Genomic DNA, 20,520 nt, shown 5'->3' with positions numbered 1-20,520 from the left:
AACACTTCAGAGTGATCTTTTATTGTGGCCAGCCTAAAGGGTGCTTTACACACTGCGACATCGCTACCGATATATCGTCGGGGTCACAACGTTAGTGACGCACATCCGGCGCCGGTAGCGACATCGCATCGTGTGACACCAAGGAGCAACGAACCTTGGTGTCATGGTGTCATGGTGTCTCCACCCTTCATGTTCACATGTAATCTTTGGGATTCTGTCATTATTTTCATATTCTTGTAATGTTTGTCTGTTCTGTATGTTTGCATAGCCTGTCCATATCCTCTATGCTGTTATATTTGTGTTATATTTATCTCAAACTTTTAATATTGTTACCAATAAAATGTATTTTTACTTCTATATTCAAGTCCACCTCCTTTCTCCTTTTTCTGTCAATAATCATGCTGCCTAATCAGCATCTTGATATGTCACACCTGTGAGGTGGATGGATTATCTCCGCAAAGGAGAAGTGGTCACTAACAGATTTAGACAATTTGTGTACCTATCAATCTATATATTCTCCATCCTTAACTTTTGACAAACGTTCATTAAAGCGGGCTTTATACGCTGCGACATTGCTAGCCGATGCTAGCGATGGCGAGCGTGATAGCACCCGCCCCTATCGTTATGCCGATATTTGGTGATCGCTGCCGCAGCAAACATTATCGCTACGGCAGCGTCACACGCACTTACCTGGTCGGCGTCGTCGCTGTGACGGCCGAACAATCCCTCCATCAAGGGGGAGGGACGTTCGGCATCACAGCGACGTCACCGCGACGTCACTAAGCGGCCGGCCAATCAAAGCGGAGGGGCGGAGATGAGCGGGACGAACATCCCGCCCACCTCCTTCCTTCATCATTGCTGGCGTGTGGCAGGTAAGGAGAGGTTCCTCGTTCCTGCGGTGTCACGCGTAGCAATGTGTGCTGCTGCAAGGACGAGCATCAACTTCGCCCACGCGACAGCAGCGATATTTGAGAATGGACCCCCATGTCAACGAGGAGCGATTTTGGACGTTTTTGCAATGATCCAAAATCGCTCCTAGGAGTCACAAACAACGAGATCGCTAACGTGGCCGGATGTGCGTCACAAAATCCGTAACCCCAACGAGATCGCTGTAGCGATCTCATAGCGTGTAAAGCCCGCTTAAGACTACAATTTTTAAAAATAAATATATAGGGTTTGTATGCTTGGATCCATAAGTCCACAATCACATATGGTTCTGTATTCTATACTTATGGAATATGGATTACCTGTTCCATCCAGCTCCTGACCGCCATTAAGGGGCGAGGTTCTGTCTGTTTATTGCTTTATGTGTCATAATACAGCTGTGCAGATACTCTCAGCGGCATTCAGAGCAGGAGCCCCTCAATAAAGGTGACACAGCTTCCACCCACTAGCTCAGAGAAAATAGAAATTTAAAGATAAAACCTGCAGCGGAAAGAACTGAGAAAAAACAATACAAGTCACACAATCACACATTATTATACCTGATATACACCCGAATGTCTGGCATTCTTTATTATTTATTTGTTTTACCTCTGTATATTTTTTTATAACGTCTTAATATGTGATGTTACTGTATGGTATACTAGTATACAACTCATTCAGCTGGGCTAAGATGGTCTAAACATGATTTGAGAATACCCCCAGGACATTCTCATACAGTATATACTGTGTGTGTGTATATATATATATATATATATATATATATATATATATATATATATATATATATATATATATATATATATATATATATAATTATATATATTTATTTATATATATATATATATATATATATATATATATATATATATATATATATATATATATATAGCAATTGAGTAACATAACATTTCTATTTTCTCTCTATTGCAGCAACAACGAAGACTTGATCTCCTCACAATTACCAGCCCCGGTAAGGACCAGTCTAAGAGTTAACTGCATTTCTTTACAAAAGAAAGGAATATTGTTCATGGCGTGATTTTTCTGGTAATTGTTGGCAGCTCGGAATCTGATATCATTCATAGTTATTGTGTTTTATTGCTGTCATTTGCTTTCCAAATCATATGTTGGCCAAATCCTCAATTCAATACTTTGTCTCTATCAAATGCTTGTTTGGGTAGCTAAGGTGGTCTTCCCATAATAGTATATTGATGATGTTCTTAGGATTCTCCATATCTATTAGATTAGGGGTGATCTGATTCTGAGTACCCTTCCGGTCAGCTGATCGAAGGGCTTTGCTCAAGCAAGTACCACATCTCGTTATTTGTTTACAGCCTTGTGTCTTATATTACAGTTCATCCCTGTTTAAAAGATATACACTTCTTCGCACAGTTTATTTTGTATTGGTTTGATTTCTAAATAGAAAGCTAAGCAACTTTCTTTAGTAAAAAGAGTTGCTGCTTCAGGGTGGTTGTAAGTCTTTTATCTAGCTGAATGGTTTCGCAAAAATGTTACAAATCCATCGGAGCTTCTGCTCCTGGTTCTGAAAGCTGTTTCTGCTCTACCTTCTCTTAGAGTTAGAGATAGCAGCAGGGAGCTGATGAAAAAGCCACAGAGCTTTGAAACACGTAGGAATTGCGAGCCTTAGCAGCCACCGTTCTTTCTGGTGACGTCACCACCAGCACTGACTCCACGTCTTGTTTGCTCACCTGTGAGTGTACTCAGGCGTCACAGTGCGGCATCGTAGGGGGCTTGTGCTTAGTGCACTCATGCGGGATAGACCCACTCAGCACTTACTTTCTACACGGCACATCCCCTGTTGGACACTCGCTGCCGCCGGCTCTGAGCTCACTCCTCTGGCTGAGGATTTTCCACCTGGTTACCTATTTCAGTCTGCTGAAGGACACATACAGAATACAGTAAGATGTTATCAGCCTGATGCTTAATCTCCTGGGTTCTCTTACTAAATATTCTATATTCTCATCGATTCCATCAGTGTGTGGGATTTTAAGCTGCAGCGGTCATTCTGCTTTATCATAAGTGACAATGGAAATATTCTATCCTTTATTTAATGGTCATTTGTTCTTCAGTTGGTATTGACATCCATTTTTATATGAAAATATGCCTTTTATTGCAATGTGATATGTGATATATATTTTTCATGCTGTGCATTCATTTATACCTATAATTATTTATTGTTACATATTTGTATTGATACACTTATTCCTCCAGCTTTATCTTTGGAAGCTTTTTCATTCTCCTTTCATTTAGGCTCCTTGTAAGGGGGTTTAGCACAGACGTTTTTGTTATTTCTCCAAGTCCTTTATCTAGCTAAATGCTTTCACAAAAATTTTACAAATCCATCAGAGCTGCTGCTCCTGGCTCTGATGGCTGTCTCTGCTCTTCCTTTTCTTAGACTTAGAGATAGCAGCAGGGAGATGGTTGTATATAGATCTCCCGTGTGGACAGAAAACAGGCAATAGGCAAGGAGACAAGCACATGAAGAGGAAAAAAGTGCATTATTAGACTTAATATTCAGCCTGTATTACTGAGAGGGACACTCACGTATGATAAATACCTGAAACTTGGATCAGGCTGCATATTACAGATCAAGGTGTCTGAAAATGAATGAAAAAATATAGATTAGTGCAATTTCAATAACTACATGTAACCAATAAGATACTGTATGTAAAAATAATTTTCCTCTGTGTCAAAGATGTCCATAGAATTTACCTGAACTTGGTGCAATATCACCAGGCACAACCACAGCCTTTACATAAACAGAGTGCAACATCACCAGGCACAACCACAGCCTTTACATAAACATGGGGCAATATCGCCAGGCACAACCACAGCCTTTACAAAGCAGGGCACAATATCAAAAGGCACAACCGCAGCCTTTACATAAAAAGGTTTCAATATCATAAGACTCAACCACAGCCTTTACATAAACAGGGGGCAATATCACCAGGCTCAACCACAGCCTTTACATAAACAGGGGGTAATATCACCAGGCACAACCCCAGCCTTTACATAACCAGGGTGCAAGATACCCAGACACAACCACAGCCTTTACATAAACAGGTGCAGTATCACAAGGCACAACCACAGCCTTTACATAAAAAAGTTTCAATATCATAAGACTCAACCACAGCCTTTACATAAACAGGGTGCGCTATCACCAGGCACAACCACAGCCTTTACATAAAAAGGGGGCAATATCACAAGGCACAACCCCAGCCTTTACATAAACAGGGTGCAGTATCACAAGGCACAACCACAGCCTTTACATAAACAGGGTGCAGTATCACAAGGCACAACCACAGCCTTTACATAAAAAGGTTTCAATATCATAAGACTCAACCACAGCCTTTACATAAGCAGGGTGCGCTATCACCAGGCACAACCACAGCCTTTACATAAAAAGGGGGCAATATCACAAGGCACAAACACAGCCTTTACATAAACAGAGTGCAATATCACAAGGCACAACCACAGCCTTTACATAAATAGGGTGCAAGATAACCAGACACAACCACAGCCTTTACATAAACAGGGTGCAAGATAACCAGGCACAACCACAGCCTTTACATAAACAGGTGCAGTATCACCAGGCACAACCACAGCCTTTACATAAAAAGGGTGCGCTATCACCAGGCACAACCACAGCCTTTACATAAAAAGGGGGCAATATCACAAGGCACAACCCCAGCCTTTACATAAACAGGGTGCAGTATCACAAGGCACAACCACAGCCTTTACATAAACAGGGTGCAGTATCACAAGGCACAACCACAGCCTTTACAGAAAAAGGTTTCAATATCATAAGACTCAACCACAGCCTTTACATAAGCAGGGTGCGCTATCACCAGGCACAAACACAGCCTTTACATAAAAAGGGGGCAATATCACAAGGCACAAACACAGCATTTACATAAACAGAGTGCAATATCACAAGGCACAACCACAGCCTTTACATAAATAGGGTGCAAGATAACCAGACACAACCACAGCCTTTACATAAACAGGGTGCAAGATAACCAGGCACAACCACAGCCTTTACATAAACAGGTGCAGTATCACCAGGCACAACCATAGCCTTTTCATAAACAGGTGCAGTATCACCAGGCACAACCACAGCCTTTACATAAAAACAGGTGCAGTATCACAAGGCACAACCACAGCCTTTACATAAACAGGGTGCAGTATCACAAGGCACAACCACAGCCTTTACATAAACAGGGTGCAGTATCACAAGGCACAATCACAGCCTTTACATAAACAGGGGCAGTATCACCAGGCACAACCACAGCCTTTACATAAAAAAGTTTCAATATAAGACTCAACCACAGCCTTTACATAAAAAGGGGCAATATCACAAGGCACAAACACAGCCTTTACATAAACATGGGGCAATATCACCAGGCACAACCACAGCCTTTACATAAACAGGGTGCAATATCACCTGGCACAACCACAACCTTTACATAAACAGGGACAAAATATACAAGACACAACCACAGCCTTTACATAAACAGTTTGCAATATCACCTGGCACAACCACAGCCTTTACATAAACAGGGACAAAATATACAAGACACAACCACAGCCTTTACATAAACAGGGTGCAATATCACCAGGCACAACCACAGCCTCTAAATAAACAGGGACAAAATATACAAGACACAACCACAGCCTTTACATAAACAGGATGCAATATAACCAGGCACAACCACAGCCTTTACATAAACAGGGACAAAATATACAAGACACAACCACAGCCTTTACATAAACAGGGTGCAATATCACCAGGCACAACCACAGCCTTTACATAAACAGGGTGTAATATCACAAGGCACAACCACAGCCTTTACATAAATAGGGTGCACTATCACCAGGCACAACCACAGCCTTTACATAAACATGGGGCAATATCACCAGGCACAACCACAGCCTTTACATAAACATGGGGCAATATCACCAGGCACAACCACAGCCTTTACATAAACATGGGGCAATATCACCAGGCACAACCACAGCCTTTACATAAACAGGGTAAAATATCACCAGGCACAACCACAGCCTTTACATAAACAGGGACAAAATATACAAGACACAACCACAGCCTTTACATAAACAGGGTGCAATATCACCAGGCACAACCACAGCCTTTACATAAACAGGGTGTAATATCACAAGGCACAACCACAGCCTTTACATAAATAGGGTGCACTATCACCAGGCACAACCACAGCCTTTACATAAACATGGGGCAATATCACCAGGCACAACCACAGCCTTTACATAAACATGGGGCAATATCACCAGGCACAACCACAGCCTTTACATAAACATGGGGCAATATCACCAGGCACAACCACAGCCTTTACATAAACAGGGTAAAATATCACCAGGCACAACCACAGCTTTTAAATAAACAGGGACAAAATATACAAGACACAACCACAGCCTTTACATAAACAGGGTGGAATATCACCTGGCACAACCACAACCTTTACATAAACAGGGACAAAATATACAAGACACAACCACAGCCTTTACATAAACAGGGTGCAATATCACCAGACACAACCACAGCCTTTAAATAAACAGGGACAAAATATACAAGACACAACCACAGCCTTTACATAAACAGGATGCAATATCACCAGGCACAACCACAGCCTTTACATAAACAGGGACAAAATATACAAGACACAACCACAGCCTTTACATAAACAGGGTGTAATATCACCAGGCACAACCACAGCCTTTACATAAACAGGGTGCAATATCACCAGGCACAACCACAGCCTTTAAATAAACAGGGACAAAATATACAAGACACAACCACAGCCTTTACATAAACAGGATGCAATATCACCAGGCACAACCACAGCCTTTACATAAACAGGGACAAAATATACAAGACACAACCACAGCCTTTACATAAACAGGGTGTAATATCACCAGGCACAACCACAGCCTTTACATAAACAGGGTGCAATATCACCAGGCACAACCACAGCCTTTAAATAAACAGGGAAAAAATATACAAGACACAACCACAGCCTTTACATAAACAGGATGCAATATCACCAGGCACAACCACAGCCTTTACATAAACAGGGTGCAATATCACCAGGCACAACCACAGCCTTTAAATAAACAGGGACAAAATATACAAGGCACAACCACAGCCTTTACATAAACAGGGTGCAATATCACCAGGCACAACCACAGCCTTTACATAAACGGGGTGCAATATCACCAGGCACAACCACAGCCTTTACATAAACAGGGGGCAATATCACCAGGCACAACCACAGCCTTTACATAAACAGGGTGCAATATCACCAGGCACAACCACAGCCTTTACATAAACAGGGTGCAATATCACCAGGCACAACCACAGCCTTTACATAAACAGGGTGCAATATCACCAGGCACAAACACATCCTTTACATAAACAGGGTGCAATATCACCAGGCACAGCTACAGCCTTTACATAAACAGGAACAAAATATACAAGACACAACCACAGCCTGTACATAAACAGGGTGCAATATCACCAGGCACAACCACAGCCTTTACATAAACAGGTTTCAATATCACCAGGCACAACCACAGCCTTTACATAAACAGGGTGCAATATCACCAGGCACAACCACAGCCTTTAAATAAGCAGGGACAAAATATACAAGACACAACCACAGCCTTTACATAAACAGGGTGAAATATCACCAGGCACAACCACAGCCTTTACATAAACAGGGACAAAATATACAAGACACAACCACAGCCTTTACATAAACAGGGTGTAATATCACCAGGCACAACCACAGCCTTTACATAAACAGGGTGCAATATCACCAGGCACAACCACAGCCTTTAAATAAACAGGGACAAAATATACAAGACACAACCACAGCCTTTACATAAACAGGGTGCAATATCACCAGGCACAACCACAGCCTTTACATAAACAGGGTGCAATATCACCAGGCACAACCACAGCCTTTACATAAACAGGGACAAAATATACAAGACACAACCACAGCCTTTACATAAACAGGGTGTAATATCACCAGGCACAACCACAGCCTTTACATAAACAGGGTGCAATATCACCAGGCACAACCACAGCCTTTAAATAAACAGGGACAAAATATACAAGACACAACCACAGCCTTTACATAAACAGGATGCAATATCACCAGGCACAACCACAGCCTTTACATAAACAGGGACAAAATATACAAGACACAACCACAGCCTTTACATAAACAGGGTGTAATATCACCAGGCACAACCACAGCCTTTACATAAACAGGGTGCAATATCACCAGGCACAACCACAGCCTTTAAATAAACAGGGACAAAATATACAAGACACAACCACAGCCTTTACATAAACAGGATGCAATATCACCAGGCACAACCACAGCCTTTACATAAACAGGGTGCAATATCACCAGGCACAACCACAGCCTTTAAATAAACAGGGACAAAATATACAAGACACAACCACAGCCTTTACATAAACAGGGTGCAATATCACCAGGCACAACCACAGCCTTTACATAAACGGGGTGCAATATCACCAGGCACAACCACAGCCTTTACATAAACAGGGGGCAATATCACCAGGCACAACCACAGCCTTTACATAAACAGGGTGCAATATCACCAGGCACAACCACAGCCTTTACATAAACAGGGTGCAATATCACCAGGCACAACCACAGCCTTTACATAAACAGGGTGCAATATCACCAGGCACAAACACAGCCTTTACATAAACAGGGTGCAATATCACCAGGCACAGCTACAGCCTTTACATAAACAGGAACAAAATATACAAGACACAACCACAGCCTGTACATAAACAGGGTGCAATATCACCAGGCACAACCACAGCCTTTACATAAACAGGTTTCAATATCACCAGGCACAACCACAGCCTTTACATAAACAGGGTGCAATATCACCAGGCACAACCACAGCCTTTAAATAAGCAGGGACAAAATATACAAGACACAACCACAGCCTTTACATAAACAGGGTGAAATATCACCAGGCACAACCACAGCCTTTACATAAACAGGGACAAAATATACAAGACACAACCACAGCCTTTACATAAACAGGGTGTAATATCACCAGGCACAACCACAGCCTTTACATAAACAGGGTGCAATATCACCAGGCACAACCACAGCCTTTAAATAAACAGGGACAAAATATACAAGACACAACCACAGCCTTTACATAAACAGGGTGCAATATCACCAGGCACAACCACAGCCTTTACATAAACAGGGTGCAATATCACCAGGCACAACCACAGCCTTTACATAAACAGGGACAAAATATACAAGACACAACCACAGCCTTTACATAAACAGGGTGTAATATCACCAGGCACAACCACAGCCTTTACATAAACAGGGTGCAATATCACCAGGCACAACCACAGCCTTTAAATAAACAGGGACAAAATATACAAGACACAACCACAGCCTTTACATAAACAGGATGCAATATCACCAGGCACAACCACAGCCTTTACATAAACAGGGACAAAATATACAAGACACAACCACAGCCTTTACATAAACAGGGTGTAATATCACCAGGCACAACCACAGCCTTTACATAAACAGGGTGCAATATCACCAGGCACAACCACAGCCTTTAAATAAACAGGGACAAAATATACAAGACACAACCACAGCCTTTACATAAACAGGATGCAATATCACCAGGCACAACCACAGCCTTTACATAAACAGGGTGCAATATCACCAGGCACAACCACAGCCTTTAAATAAACAGGGACAAAATATACAAGACACAACCACAGCCTTTACATAAACAGGGTGCAATATCACCAGGCACAACCACAGCCTTTACATAAACGGGGTGCAATATCACCAGGCACAACCACAGCCTTTACATAAACAGGGGGCAATATCACCAGGCACAACCACAGCCTTTACATAAACAGGGTGCAATATCACCAGGCACAACCACAGCCTTTACATAAACAGGGTGCAATATCACCAGGCCCAACCACAGCCTTTACATAAACAGGGTGCAATATCACCAGGCACAAACACAGCCTTTACATAAACAGGGTGCAATATCACCAGGCACAGCTACAGCCTTTACATAAACAGGAACAAAATATACAAGACACAACCACAGCCTGTACATAAACAGGGTGCAATATCACCAGGCACAACCACAGCCTTTACATAAACAGGTTTCAATATCACCAGGCACAACCACAGCCTTTACATAAACAGGGTGCAATATCACCAGGCACAACCACAGCCTTTAAATAAGCAGGGACAAAATATACAAGACACAACCACAGCCTTTACATAAACAGGGTGAAATATCACCAGGCACAACCACAGCCTTTACATAAACAGGGACAAAATATACAAGACACAACCACAGCCTTTACATAAACAGGGTGTAATATCACCAGGCACAACCACAGCCTTTACATAAACAGGGTGCAATATCACCAGGCACAACCACAGCCTTTAAATAAACAGGGACAAAATATACAAGACACAACCACAGCCTTTACATAAACAGGGTGCAATATCACCAGGCACAACCACAGCCTTTACATAAACAGGGTGCAATATCACCAGGCACAACCACAGCCTTTAAATAAACAGGGACAAAATATACAAGACACAACCACAGCCTTTACATAAACAGGGTGCAATATCACCAGGCACAACCACAGCCTTTACATAAACGGGGTGCAATATCACCAGGCACAACCACAGCCTTTACATAAACAGGGGGCAATATCACCAGGCACAACCACAGTCTTTACATAAACAGGGTGCAATATCACCAGGCACAACCACAGCCTTTACATAAACAGGGTGCAATATCACCAGGCACAACCACAGCCTTTACATAAACAGGGTGCAATATCACCAGGCACAAACACAGCCTTTACATAAACAGGGTGCAATATCACCTGGCACAACCACAGCCTTTACATAAACAGGTTTCAATATCACCAGGCACAAACACAGCCTTTACATAAACAGGGTGCAATATCACCAGGCACAACCACAGCCTTTACATAAACAGGTTTCAATATCACCAGGCACAAACACAGCCTTTACATAAACAGGGTGCAATATCACCTGGCACAACCACAACCTTTACATAAACAGGAACAAAATATACAAGACACAACCACAGCCTTTACATAAACAGGGTGCAATATCACCAGGCACAACCACAGCCTTTACATAAACAGGGTGCAATATCACCTGGCACAACCACAACCTTTACATAAACAGGAACAAAATATACAAGACACAACCACAGCCTTTACATAAACAGGGTGCAATATCACCTGGCACAACCACAGCCTTTACATAAACAGGTTTCAATATCACCAGGCACAACCACAGCCTTTACATAAACAGGGTGCAGTATCACCAGGCACAACCACAGCCTTTACATAAACAGGTTTCAATATCACCAGGCACAACCACAGCCTTTACATAAACAGGGTGCAATATCACCAGGCACAACCACAGCCTTTACATAAACAGGTTTCAATATCACCAGGCACAAACACAGCCTTTACATAAACAGGGTGCAATATCACCTGGCACAACCACAACCTTTACATAAACAGGAACAAAATATACAAGACACAACCACAGCCTTTACATAAACAGGGTGCAATATCACCAGGCACAACCACAGCCTTTACATAAACAGTGTGCAATATCACCAGGCACAACCACAGCCTTTACATAAACAGGGTGCAATATCACCTGGCACAACCACAGCCTTTACATAAACAGGGTGCAATATCACCTGGCACAACCACAGCCTTTACATAAACAGGTTTCAATATCACCAGGCACAACCACAGCCTTTACATAAACAGGGTGCAATATCACCAGGCACAACCACAGCCTTTACATAAACAGGTTTCAATATCACCAGGCACAAACACAGCCTTTACATAAACAGGGTGCAATATCACCTGGCACAACCACAACCTTTACATAAACAGGAACAAAATATACAAGACACAACCACAGCCTTTACATAAACAGGGTGCAATATCACCAGGCACAACCACAGCCTTTACATAAACAGTGTGCAATATCACCAGGCACAACCACAGCCTTTACATAAACAGGTTTCAATATCACCAGGCACAACCACAGCCTTTACATAAACGGGGCAATATCACAAGGCACAACCACAGCCTTTACATAAACAGGTTTCAATATCACCAGGCACAGCCACAGCCTTTATATAAACGGGGCAATATCACAAGGCACAACCACTACTAAATGTTTATTACAATTTGGTATATAGGGCAGACAGATATATGCAAGGACAGGACTGTTCAAGTATTTTCTTTTAATTTTAGTGATATTTTTTGGATTTTTATTTCATACTTGCTGGAAGCAGAGACAAAACTGTGTTAAATACTGTGAAATATTGGTCTATCCAATAACCACGCAAAAAGTAAAGTCAGTGTAATGTGTAGTTGCCAAACAGGGCTGCCTACCCATAAAGAGTGTATTTCAAAAAGAAAAAACTTTTATTATATAGTAAATCCTCAGTTTAGGGCCTAATTTCTTCTGAGAGCGCCATATTGTAGTCATTTTTATATATATATATATTTTTTTTTTCATCACGGCTGGGCTCAGCTCCAAAGACAGAACACAGGAAGAATTTATCAGAATTGGTGCAAAGGAACAGTGGAAAGCGACCAATCAAATCCAGCCTATACGTTTTAGAACCTTTTTCTTTGCACCATTTTCTTAAAGCATATTCAGAAGGATCACGGCGGCAGCAAACGTGTTTGCTAATTTTCTAACATTGAAACATTCAGGCTGGGAATGGGCTAATATTTCGTTGCTCATGAAATTAGGATGTTTGCAACAGCAGAAGATGAGTGATCTGATTATGCGACATCAAGTAACCTGGATTTACGGAACCTGATTATGTTCTTGAGAACTAAAGTGAATGTAACTGATTTCTGGGTAAAATTTTGAGGGCAGACAAGAAATATACAAGAAGAGAAGACTGAAAATCTCCTAGAGGTTCACAGATGAAAGGATTGTTCACTTTCCGATTTGCAGTTCATTCCTTATGAATCTTCAAAAAATGGGATTCAGACGAGCCCATGATGAAGCCCTTGACTCAAGGGGGCTTTACACGCTGCGACATCGCTAATGCAGAGTCGTTGGGGTCACGGAATTGGTGACGCACATCCGGCCGCATTAGCGATGTTGCTGCGTGTGACACCGATGAGCGATTTTGCATCGTTGCAAAAACGTGCAAAATCTCTCATCAGTGACATGGGGGTCCATTCTCGATTATCGTTACTGCAGCAGTAACGAGGTTGTTCGTCGCTCCTGCGGCAGCACACATCGCTGCGTGTGACGCTGCAGGAACGAGGAACCTCTCCTTACCTGCCTCCCAGCAGCTATGAGGATAGAAGGAGGTGGGCGGGATGTTCCGGCCACTCATCTCCGCCTCTCCGCTTCTATTGGGCGGCCGCTCAGTGACGTCGCTGTGACGCCGAACGAACCGCCACCTTAGAAAGGAGGCGGTTTGCTGGTCACAGCGACGTCGCCGGGCAGGTAAGTATGTGTGATGGGTCTGTGCGATGTTGTGCGGCACGGGCAGCGATTTGCCCGTGTCACACAACAGATGGGGGCGGGTACCCACGCTAGCGATATCGGGACCGATATCGCAGCGTGTAAAGTAGCCTTAAGGCAAATAGTCCTATGTATGAAACGTTGGGTTCAGTTTCCGTTCTTTTCCAGGGTTGTCTGAATTTTCACACGAGCAAAAGAATGACACTGAAAACACAAGCACCTTCGGAAAGAAGCGGAAATGGACCCCAAAAGTTCACACTTTTGGACACTTTTTGATTTTTTTCAGTTGAATAGTTTCGACAGGGGCTCTTCTGAATGCCATTTTTCAGGGGTTTCGATGGAAGCATGGACGCAGATATTAAAGCACTGTAGTGTGAACTATCCCTAAAGGCCGCTTTACACGCAACGACATCGCTAACGAGATGTCGTTGGGGTCACGGAATTTGTGACGCACATTCGGCCTTGTTAGCAACGTCATTGCGTGTGACACGCATGAACGCCCGTTAACGTTCAAAATTACTTACCTTATTGTTGATCGTTGACACGTCGTCCTAATCCTGATTATCGTTTCTGTTGCAGGGCGCAGGTTGTTCCTCGTTCCTGAGGCAGCACACATCGCTACGTGTGACACCGCAGGAACGAGGAACATCACCTTACCTATGGCCGCCGGCAATGTGGAAGGAAGGAGGTGGGCGGGATGTTCGGCCCGCTCATCTCCGCCCCTCTGCTTCTATTGGGCGGCCGCTTAGTGACGTTGCTGTGACGCTGAACGAACCATCCCATTAGAAAGGAGGCGGTTCACCGGCCACAGCGACGTCGCTAAGCAGGTAAGTAGTGTGATAGTTGTAAGCGATGTTGTGCACCACAGGCAGCGATTTGCCCATGACACACAAACGACGGGGGTGAGTACGCTCGCTAGCGATATCGATACCAATATCACTGTGTGTAAACTGCCCTTAAGTCTCATGTATGTTCCCGATATAAAGGTCCAAACAGACAATGCTAATATTAGGGGCTAAGGGGAAAAAAATCTTTCAACGGCCCACCATACTCTCCTCCAGTTAATCGGACCACATTGAGTGTATTGTATGTTAAAGCGGTTGGCCAATGCTTTTTTATTCATGGCCTAAATTTAGAATAGATCATCAATAGCTGATTTGTGGGGGTCCAACAACCGGCAGCTATTCCCAGCACCAAAACACAGCAGCTCCATCCTTTTTATAGTGGCTGCGGCCAGGTACTACAGATCTCCCTACTATTTAAATTAGTGGGGGATCTGTCGTAACTGGCCACTGCTACAGTAGCTTTGGTGTAGCTGCTATTTTTCTGGAAACATCCAAAAACTTCCGACCACAGCAGATTGGTGCGTGTACCGGGTGTCGCATCCTTACCGATCAGATCTTGATGGCCCATTCTAAGGATCCAAAAACATGTAGCGCCCAACGTCTATAAGATTAGATCTTTACAATTCTTAATTCCAAATTTCAGTCCAATCTGTATTACAGATTTGTTTTGTTTTCCATCTATGCAGCAACAATAGTTTTTTTTTGTCATGTGTCCAATTTCATACATTGGCAAAAAAAGTTTTTTTTTCTCATTAACTCAAATATCCATGGAAAGAAAATTGTGGCACGTTTTTTAACTATTTCATAGCAAGGAGCCATTTTTTATGAATAGCTCCATGCTATCTGTTGGAATTGTGGTGATGGCTGAACCATCAGGCTTACTTTTAGTGTCATTTGGGTTCTATGCAAACGGCTTTGACACGTGCATGAACCATAAAGAGGTTGTCCACTATTTTATCATTGATAGTCCATCCTTGATTTTTGATAGTTGGGGGTGCAACCATCAGGATTTCAAGTAGTGCCATTTGGGTTTTATGCAAAAGGCTTTGCCACGTGCATGAACCTTAAAAAGGTTGTCCACTACTTTAACATTGAAGGCCTATCCTTAATGGGTGCTTTACACGCAGCGACATCGCTAGCGATAGCTAGCTTCTCTCTCTCTTCTCTCTTCTCTCTCTCTTCTCTTCTCTCATCTCTCTCTCTTCTCTCTCCTCTCTCTCGCTCCTCTCTCTTCTCTCTCCTCTTTCTCTTCTCTCTCCTCTTTCTCTTCTTTCTCTTTCTCTCTCTCCCTCTCTCCCTCTCTCTTCTCTCTCCTCTCTCTCTTTTCTCTCTCTCTCCTCTCCTCTTCTCTCCCTCCTCTCTCTCTCTCCTCTCTCTCTTCTCTCTCTCGTATCTCCTCTTCTCTCTCTTCTCTATCTCTCCCGCTCTCTCTTCTCTTTTCTCTCTTTTCTCTCTTTTTTCTCTATCTTTTCTCTCTCTCAGACCTGGCGATGATCAGCTGATGTGGTCACCTGACGGAATCAGCTGACACTATAAGTCGAGCAGTGAGGCCGGCTTTTTACCGCTTCCTTCCAGCAAACCGATCAGGTGATATTGGATCCGGATTGGACAGGGCGGGACCCTTGACCCAGGATTACTGCGGAGGGGGATTCTTTATTTCAATAAAGATGGAGTCACTAATTGTGTTGTGTTTTATTTCTAATAAAAATATTTTTTTGTGTGTTGTGTTTTTTTTTATCTGTACTAGAAATTCATGGTGGCCATGTCTAATATTGGCGTGACACCATGAATTTCGGGCTTAGGGCCAGTTGATAATATACAGCTAGCCCTAACTCCATTAGTACCCAGCAAGCCACCCGTCCCCAGGGCAGCTGGAAGAGTTGGATACAGCGCCAGAAGATGGCGCTTCTATGAAAGCGCCATTTTCTGGGGCGGCTGCAGACTGCAATTCGCAGCAGGAGTGCCCAGAAAGCTTGGGCACCCTACGCTGTGGATTCCAATCCCCAGCTGCCTGAAATTCTTGAAATAATTAAAAAAAAGGGCTTCCCTATATTTTTGGTTCCCAGTCGGGTACAAATAGGCTGCTGAGGGTTGGGGCAGCCCGTAGGTGCCTGCTGTACCTGGTTAGCATACAAAAACATGGCGAAGCCCACGTAATTTTTGGTGGGGGCAAAAAACTCCTGCATACAGTCCTGGATGGAGTATGCTGAGCCTTGTAGTTCTGCAAAACAGAACAGAGATGGCCGAAAGAGGAGGTGCTGGTACAGGAGAACAGAGATACCCATCTGCACCGCACCGCCCGATTAGGTGAGTATTGTAAATTGTTTTCCCTACACATGTAAGATTGCTGTATATAAGGGATCACTGGTGGTGGCCGCAGCTTATAGTCACCAAATCTGCTGACAGGTAATATGAAGGCCATGTAAAACTGAGATTATAGTTCCCTTGTATATACGCGTGTAACCGGCTCATGTGTATGTCTCCTACGGGCGGATACTAAACTGCAATTGAGTTCAATTACACATATGTGAATGGCGGCAATGAAGTAAAGTTGCAGATTTTGCATTCCAGCTTTAATGGTCTTTATAAGACGCGCGGCTCTGTAATTGGGGCTCCGTTCTCCTCGTTCACGGCGATGCACATTTATACCGGCATTGCCCAGAATCCACAGTGTGCATTAGCAGTCCTGCTTCACTTTGACAGATGTTCCCACCCTTTGGCAATAGAAACATTTTATGCCTTTTAGCCGTATTCAGTATCCAGTAATCAAGTTAATGTATGCTCAATGCTTTCCCGGCAATAAAACTAATGATGACATCCAGCCATTACCGGCAACTTCCCAATGATCAGATGTTCCCAGGCACCAAAAATATACATTTTTCTTAAAATACTGAAATATTGCTGTAGAATTTGGAAATTTTAAAAAGCGTGGCCGTGCATAACTCAACGTCTGTGTCTTATAATATACGTTGCTTTAGATTGGCCATTACACTATTAGTGCTTTATTAACCATTTACCTAACAGGACATGGTTAAATGTGGGAGTAGAGTGAAGATGATGACATTTTGGGGCACGCCTTTTATACAAAACCTCCAGAAAAGCTTGATCTCGCTGCCCTCATCCCCTATAATTAGAGTAAAGTGTCCAGGAGCTGTCCCCATCCTCAAAGGGTTGTAACTTTCCATAAACTTATTTTGTAGTCTTGTTTATGTGACGCCCTGGACTAGCCAGGTAGTCACAGGTGGGCCCTTACACAACCCCCCCTTAATAAGGTGACAGCAGCCAACCTACAAAACCCTTGTCACCTCCCTCAGGGTTTGATGTACACAACAGGGGGTGGAGCCAGGCGTTGGCCCCACCCACCAAGGAGTGCACAGGCCCTGAGGCAGGAAAAACAGTGCAGTTCCCAGTGGGGAGCAGTATGTTAGTGAGCTAGAGTTAAGTTTTGACTGTGAAGTGGAGAGTCAAGTTCAAACGCAGCAGGCCTGAGGTGTCAGGCTTGCGGCATTAACACTGACCGGTGTCGGGGTCGTAGCCCTGGTACCGTGGCAAGGAGGCAGACGGTGGTGGCCGCCTGCAGGAGCTGGGATTACAGCCGGTAGAACCGTAAGGGACCGGGATCGGGTAGTGGCCCGCCGGTACCGAACCGGGGAACCAATTGGAAACCGGAGCACCAGCAGGGGTACTCAGACCCTGTACGAGGCCCAGAAACAACTGGACCGAATCGAATCAACTGATTGAGGACTGGACTTTAGGCCCTTTCCCACCTAAGACCTGACTGAAGACAACAGCCCAACGATAGGGGTAGAAAGCCACCGCCCAGGCATCAAGACCCCACGGGCCAGCGTCTGCGGGCACACAGGCTCTACTGGCATACATCAGGCTGGGGAGCGGACTACCGTTGCTCAGGCATAGGAGTCATCATTTCTACAAAAGTGAGGTGCATGAGAAAGGCGGAAACCACCAACCTGAAAAGGGGGAAAACTGCAGCCGGCTGCGGGCACCGTTCACCATCTTGTTTGGTTTACCAGAGACTCCAGCGTGTTTGTAATAGTGAGTACAACAGTGCCTTCGGGCCGCGTACCGTGCTGCACCGCACCGCATCGTCACGCAAGCACGCATCCATTCCCCCGCCTCAGCACCTCCCTCGGGCCCCCGGGACCATCATCCCCCTACCCACGGAGGGGTCAACACCAAGCTGCGTAACGCCGTCCCCGGGAGCCTAGTCAACGGCAGCGGTGGTGTCCAACCAGTCACCACAATCCGTGGGTGGCGTCACGAACTTAATCCCCAAACAACCGCGGCCCCGGCCGTGGACCTCACCACCGAACACCACCCCTCACGTAGTGCCAGCAAACCCCTTTCAGAGCGACGTGACCCCCGGGTCAGTGAGGAGCTCGAGCCACCCACCGATGAGCATGGATCCGAGCGGCTCGGCAGCCGGCCGAGCCCTGGGGCGGTACATTTATTTATCAGCATTCAGTCAGCATTATAAGAGCTAGAGCATTCTTTTCCTCACCTCCCAGCATACATTGCACCTGCTATTGTCTAATGACTCCCAAGACATACTGATAGGGAATTAAGATTGTGAGCCCCAATGGGGACAGTGATGATGATGATGATGTCTACAAAGTTATGTGGAATTAATGGTGCTACGGTATATAAACGAGAAAAATAAATAATAATAAATAAATAAATGTCTTGCCTTCCCTAAACTTGATGATCCAGAAAAGTGTCATCTGTGGTCCCCAGCTATATCAGTACATAAGTAGATTCCTACTTGTGGAGATGAGGATAATGTCTGCCAAAGTTTTACTCTTGAACAAGGTATGAGGACTTGCAGATTTGCAGCATCTAAAGACCCATGAGCTGCAGACAGAGGTGTAACATGAAGCTTCGTGTGCTTAATATCAAATCTGTAATGAGACCTTACCTAATTTGTGCCATTAATAATATTGGTGTCCCCTTAGGGGTCAGAGGAACCTTTTTGACTCCGTTGTCTGTGGGCAACTGTTTCCTCTGCACCTTCTATGGCAGTGCCTCACCTCTATGACTGAAATCCGGAGGCTGCCGGGAGGAATAAAGTTAATTTCCTCTTGGCAGTGGGGATCTTGGTGCCGGCACCGGCTGGTTTAGAATTAACCTGTAGATATAGCATTTGGGGATGTGACAGGTTCTCTTTGAAGATCCCCATTCTCGTGATTGCTGCAATTCCCAGTGCTAAAGGCCACGTTACACACAACAACATCGCTAACGAGATATTGCTGGGGTCACGGAATTCGTGACGCACATCCGGCCTCGTTAGAGGCGTCGTTGCGGGTGACACATACAAGCGACCGCTAACGATCTGAAAAACGGCAAAAATCGTTGATTGTTGACACATTATTCCTTTCCCAAATATCGTTACTCATTTTGGACGCAGGTTGTTCGTCATTCCTGAGGCAGCACACATCGCATCGCTACGTGTGGCAACCCGGGAACGACGAACAACAGCGTTCCTGTGTCTTCCGGCAACGAGGTGGGCGTGTCCTTCATGTGGCTGCTCTCCGCCCCTTCGCTTCTATTGGACGCCTGTCGTGTGACCTCGCTGTGACGCCACACGAACCACCCCCTTAAAAAAGAGTTTGTTCGCCGGCCACAACGACGTCGTTAGGAAGGTAAGTGCGTGTGACGGGTACTAGCAATATTGTGCGCCACGGGCAACAATTTGCCCGTGACGCACACACGACGAGGGTGGGTGCGATATTGCAGCGTGTAAAGTGGCCTTTAGACTTTCATAGACCATACTTAAGAAATATTTATGGGAAACCCCACTTCACCCATAAAACAAAAGGATAAGGGTCACCGATTGTTTAGGGAACCTTCTCTTCATGAGTTCATGAATCATGAGCATCACATTGTTAAAAAATATGAGAAAACTTTGATGTTTTCCATAGCATAGGACAACTAGTAACTCAATAAAACTGGGCATCTCCTGCGTGTCGTTGCCTGATCTGGGGTCACTATGGAAGCCCTTGGCTGCGGTCTTTGGTCTTACTCTACCCTTAATGACT

General features: G+C 44.3%; 1 protein-coding gene across 6 annotated transcripts in view; it reads left to right on the top strand.

Annotated features, from left to right (window-relative positions):
• Positions 1-20,520, top strand: part of LOC142249007 (cytosolic carboxypeptidase 6-like) — a 2,064,630-nt gene that overhangs the window by 1,179,979 nt on the left and 864,131 nt on the right. For all 6 annotated transcript variants that reach the window (XM_075320539.1, XM_075320540.1, XM_075320543.1 and 3 more), the window contains one exon: positions 1,876-1,915. In XM_075320539.1, the coding sequence (XP_075176654.1) occupies positions 1,876-1,915 (40 nt within the window). The remainder of the gene's footprint in view (positions 1-1,875; positions 1,916-20,520) is intronic.

The sequence above is a fragment of the Anomaloglossus baeobatrachus genome, chromosome 8 (genome assembly GCF_048569485.1).
Source record: "Anomaloglossus baeobatrachus isolate aAnoBae1 chromosome 8, aAnoBae1.hap1, whole genome shotgun sequence".
NCBI classification, from domain to species: domain Eukaryota; kingdom Metazoa; phylum Chordata; class Amphibia; order Anura; family Aromobatidae; genus Anomaloglossus; species Anomaloglossus baeobatrachus.
Note: the sequence above shows the minus strand (reverse complement) of the source record. Positions and strands in the feature narration are given on the sequence as shown.